Genomic DNA, 5,370 nt, shown 5'->3' with positions numbered 1-5,370 from the left:
TATAGAGCTGCACACTGCATGACCACATTCACCCATTCACTCACATTCACCCAGTTCACTCACATTCACCCGTTCACCTCCACACTGGAGCCGAGCTGCTGCTGGTAGCCACGCTGTCCTGGGGGGGCAGCCTGACGCACCTCGGCCCCTCCCACCTCCACCCCTTCACTCTCACGTCTGAGGCAGGCGGGGGAAGTGCCTTGCCCAAGGACACGATAGTGTTTTACACCTGCAGGAGCGGGGAATCGAACCGACAACCTTCCGGTTATGAGCCGACCCGCTGTACCACTGAGCTGCTGTCGCCCCCCGGCTGTGGATCTGGCTGTGGATCTGGCTGTGGTTCTGGTTCTGGTTCTGGCTGTGGATCTGGCTGTGGTTCTGGTTCTGGTTCTGGCTGTGGATCTGGCTGTGGATCTGGTTCTGGTTCTGGCTGTGGATCTGGCTGTGGTTCTGGTTCTGGTTCTGGTTCTGGCTGTGGATCTGGCTGTGGATCTGGCTGTGGTTCTGGTTCTGGTTCTGGCTGTGGTTCTGGTTCTGGTTCTGGTTCTGGCTGTGGTTCTGGTTCTGGTTCTGGTTCTGGTTCTGGCTGTGGATCTGGCTGTGGTTCTGGTTCTGGTTCTGGCTGTGGATCTGGCTGTGGATCTGGCTGTGGTTCTGGTTCTGGTTCTGGCTGTGGTTCTGGTTCTGGTTCTGGTTCTGGCTGTGGTTCTGGTTCTGGTTCTGGTTCTGGTTCTGGCTGTGGATCTGGCTGTGGTTCTGGTTCTGGTTCTGGTTCTGGCTGTGGTTCTGGTTCTGGTTCTGGCTGTGGATCTGGTTCTGGTTCTGGTTCTGGCTGTGGTTCTGGTTCTGGTTCTGGTTCTGGTTCTGGCTGTGGTTCTGGCTGTGGTTCTGGCTGTGGTTCTGTAATTCCAGAGAAGGCCCAGCAGGGGGCGATGACGCTGGTTTCAAAAAGAGCCCCGTCTCATTAGAGTCCCGGGTCCAGACCCGGTCCCGGTCTCTGTCAGGAGCTTCTAGAACCTGCTCAGTCATCTGTTACCAGTTCAAGTTCAGCATAAATCGCCCACAGCGCCCCCTCTGTCCACGTGATGCAGTCACATGACAGGCTGGACCAATCAGATCACACCTGGTTTCTACTGTTCAGTGTGGAGACGTCCTGCAGGACAGCGGGGGACGCGGGACAGCGGGGGGACACAGGACGGCGGGGGGACGCAGGACGGCGGGGGACGCAGGACGGCGGAGGGACGCGGGACAGCGGGGGGACACAGGACGGCGGGGGGACGCAGGACGGCGGGGGGACGCAGGACGGCGGAGGGACGCGGGACAGCGGGGGGACGCCAGGAAGGGTCTGTCCATGCAGGTACTATCTGACTTCTGGATCTGGCTGTGGTCATGACTGTGGTCATGACTGTGGTTCTGGGTGTGGTTCTGGGTGTGGTGTGTGTTCTGGGTGTGGTTCTGGGTGTGGATCTGGGTGTGGATCTGGGTGTGGATCTGGGTGTGGTTCTGGGTGTGGTTCTGGTCCTGACCTGGACCCGCACGGCGTGCTCGTGGCGCCGCTTCATGTCGTTGATGTACCAGGCCACGCCCGTCATGCTGTAGATCGCCTCCTCCAGAACCTCGAAGCCCTCCTCCTGCGGGTCGAAGTGCTTCGCGATCTCCTGAGAACCCAGAGAACCAGGAGAACCAGGAGAACCAGGAGAACCGGGGAGAACCAGGGAGAACCAGGGAGAACCCAGAGAACCAGGGAGAACCAGGAGAACCAGGAGAACCAGGGAGAACCAGGAGAACCAGGAGAACCCAGAGAACCAGGGAGAACCAGGAGAACCAGGGAGAACCAGGGAGAACCAGGAGAACCAGGGAGAACCAGGAAGAACCAGGAGAACCAGAGAGAACCCAGAGAACCAGGGAGAACCAGGAGAACCAGGGAGAACCCAGAGAACCAGGGAGAACCAGGAGAACCAGGAGAACCAGGGAGAACCAGGAAGAACCAGGGAGAACCAGGAGAACCAGGGAGAACCAGGAAGAACCAGGAGAACCAGGGAGAACCCAGAGAACCAGGGAGAACCAGGAGAACCAGGAGAACCAGGGAGAACCCAGAGAACCAGGGAGAACCAGGAGAACCAGGGAGAACCAGGGAGAACCAGGAGAACCAGGAGAACCAGGAAGAACCAGGAGAACCAGAGAGAACCCAGAGAACCAGGGAGAACCAGGAGAACCAGGAGAACCAGGGAGAACCAGGAAGAACCAGGAGAACCAGGGAGAACCCAGAGAACCAGGGAGAACCCAGAGAACCAGGGAGAACCAGGAGAACCAGGGAGAACCAGGAGAACCAGGGAGAACCCGGAGAACCAGGAGAACCAGGGAGAACCAGGAAGAACCAGGAGAACCAGGGAGAACCAGGAGAACCAGGGAGAACCAGGAAGAACCAGGAGAACCAGGGAGAACCCAGAGAACCAGGGGAGAACCCGGAGAACCAGGGAGAACCCGGAGAACCAGGAGAACCAGGGAGAACCAGGAAGAACCAGGAGAACCAGGAGAACCAGGGAGAACCAGGAAGAACCAGGAGAACCAGGGAGAACCCAGAGAACCAGGGAGAACCAGGAGAACCAGGGAGAACCCGGAGAACCAGGAGAACCAGGGAGAACCAGGAAGAACCAGGAGAACCAGGGAGAACCAGGAGAACCAGGGAGAACCAGGAAGAACCAGGAGAACCAGGGAGAACCCAGAGAACCAGGGAGGACCAGGAGAACCAGGAGAAGCAGGGAGAACCAGGAGAACCCAGAGAACCAGGGAGAACCAGGAGAAGCAGGGAGAACCAGGGAGAACCAGGAGAACCAGGAGAAGCAGGGAGAACCAGGAGAACCAGGAGAACCCAGAGAACCAGGAAGAACCAGGAGAACCAGGGAGAACCAGGAGAACCAGGGAGAACCAGGAGAACCAGGAGAACCAGGGAGAACCAGGAGAACCAGGAGAACCAGGAGAACCAGGGAGAACCCGGAGAACCAGGAGAACCAGGAGAACCAGGGAGAACCAGGAGAACCAGGAGAGCCAGGAGAACCAGGAGAACCAGGGAGAACCAGGAGAACCAGGGAGAACCAGGAGAACCAGGAGAGCCAGGAGAACCAGGGAGAACCAGGAGAACCAGGAGAACCAGGAGAACCAGGGAGAACCAGGGAGAACCAGGAGAACCAGGGAGAACCAGGAGAACCAGGGAGAACCCAGAGAACCAGGGAGAACCAGGAGAACCAGGAGAACCAGGGAGGACCAGGAGAACCAGGGAGAACCAGAGATGATGAGTGAACTGGGGTGATCAGGAGTGACGGGGTGATCGGGGTGATCAGCAGGGGTGATCAGCGGTACCTGGAGCAGCAGGTGGTACTTGAGGATCCTCTGGACCGGTTTGAGCAGTTCGGAGCCCAGAGGCAGCGAGCGCTGCAGCGCCACCTGGCGGGACCGGAAGAACTGCGCCAGGGAGGCGTCCCGCATGCACTCCGTCAGAGCCGCTACCGAACTGCAGGGGAGTGAGACAGGAGTGAGACAGGAGTGACAGGAAGGGGAGAGGGAGAGGAGTGAGAGAGGGGTGAGGGGGAGTGACAGGAGTGACAGGATAGGAGTGAGAGAAGAGTGAGGGAGGAGTGAGGGGGAGTGGAGGAGTGAGGAGGAGTGAGGGGGAGTGGAGGAGGGAGGAGTGAGGGGGAGTGGAGGAGTGAGAGAGGAGTGAGGGGGAGTGGAGGAGTGAGAGAGGAGTGAGGGGGAGTGGAGGAGTGAGAGAGGAGTGAGGGGGAGTGGAGGAGGGAGGAGTGAGGGGGAGTGGAGGAGTGAGGAGGAGTGAGGGGGAGTGGAGGAGTGAGAGAGGAGTGAGGGGGAGTGGAGGAGTGAGGAGGAGTTAGGGGAGTGAGGGAGGAGTGAGGGAGAGGAGTGAGGAGGAGTGAGAGAGGAATGACGGGGAGTGAGGAGGAGTGAGGGGGAGTGGAGGAGTGAGGAGGAGTGAGGGGGAGTGGAGGAGTGAGAGAGGAGTGAGGGGAGTGGAGGAGTGAGGAGGAGTGAGGAGGAGTGAGAGAGGAGTGAGGGGGAGTGAGGAGGAGTGAGAGAGGAGTGAGCGGAGTGAGGAGGTTTTGATTTTCATTTTCATTCAACTGACACAACAATGATCAGTATGTAGTGACTCACTGAGAACCAGAACCCCAACAGAACCAGAACCCCAACAGAACCAGAACCAGAACTCCAACAGAACCAGAACAGAACCAGAACCCCAACAGAACCAGAACAGAACTCCAACAGAACCAGAACCCCAACAGAACCAGAACAGAACCAGAACCCCAACAGAACCAGAACCAGAACTCCAACAGAACCAGAACCCCAACAGAACCAGAACAGAACCAGAACCCCAACAGAACCAGAACAGAACTCCAACAGAACCAGAACCCCAACAGAACCAGAACAGAACCAGAACCCCAACAGAACCAGAACCAGAACTCCAACAGAACCAGAACCCCAACAGAACCAGAACCAGAACTCCAACAGAACCAGAACCCCAACAGAATCAGAACAGAACCAGAACCCCAACAGAACCAGAACAGAACCAGAACCCCAACAGAACCAGAACCAGAACTCCAACAGAACCAGAACCCCAACAGAACCAGAACCAGAACTCCAACAGAACCAGAACCCCAACAGAACCAGAACCCCAACAGAACCAGAACAGAACCAGAACCCCAACAGAACCAGAACCAGAACTCCAACAGAACCCCAACAGAACCCCAACAGAACCAGAACAGAACCAGAACAGAACCAGAACAGAACCGGTCCACCCTGTTTCCGGGGCCCCTGCTGGTCTGGGCTCCCCGGGGCCACGAGGAGGAGCAGGAGACTCACTTGGGGTAGTTGGTGCAGTACTGGGTGTAGATCTCAAAGTATTCACTCTGGAAGGACAAGGAGGACATGAGACGGAGGCAGACGGGGACAGACGGGGACAGACGGGGACAGACGGGGACCGGCCCAGTGGGACTGACCTTGAGGACGAAGCAGCGAGCCACCGCCACCGGGTCGTGGTCACACAGGTCCAGCGCCTGGAGCAGCTCGCTGAGGACAGAGGACACGTCTCACTACCGTCCCCGAGGACGGGACAGACACTCTGTCCAGTCTGGACCGGCAGAGGGACGTCTCACCTGTTGAACTCGTAGATGTCCTCAATGTTTCCAAACAGAGCGCAGACCTGGTCTGGACGGAGACACAACTCTGACGTCTCTATGATGTGAGCCAGGTAGTCCTGAGGGGACGGGGGGGGGACGAGGGGGGGACGGGGGGGGACGGGGGGACGGGGGGGGGACGAGGGGGGACGGGGAGGACGGGGGGGGGACGAGGAAGAGG

The 5,370-nt window shown here is 58.5% G+C and overlaps 1 protein-coding gene across 1 annotated transcript in view; it reads right to left on the bottom strand.

Moving 5' to 3' along the window:
• Positions 1–1,117: 1,117 nt before the first annotated feature.
• Positions 1,118–5,370, bottom strand: part of LOC115385382 (pleckstrin homology domain-containing family G member 3-like) — an 8,785-nt gene continuing 4,532 nt past the window's right edge. The window contains exons 3-8 of the mRNA XM_030087363.1: positions 5,169–5,269; positions 5,013–5,082; positions 4,876–4,922; positions 3,361–3,511; positions 1,362–1,658; positions 1,118–1,153 (exon numbers count right to left, since the gene is read on the bottom strand). Of these exons, the coding sequence (XP_029943223.1) occupies positions 1,118–1,153; positions 1,362–1,658; positions 3,361–3,511; positions 4,876–4,922; positions 5,013–5,082; positions 5,169–5,269 (702 nt within the window). The remainder of the gene's footprint in view (positions 1,154–1,361; positions 1,659–3,360; positions 3,512–4,875; positions 4,923–5,012; positions 5,083–5,168; positions 5,270–5,370) is intronic.

This window comes from Salarias fasciatus, unplaced genomic scaffold (genome assembly GCF_902148845.1).
Source record: "Salarias fasciatus unplaced genomic scaffold, fSalaFa1.1, whole genome shotgun sequence".
NCBI lineage: Eukaryota > Metazoa > Chordata > Actinopteri > Blenniiformes > Blenniidae > Salarias > Salarias fasciatus.
This window is presented reverse-complemented; position numbering and strand designations above follow the sequence as displayed.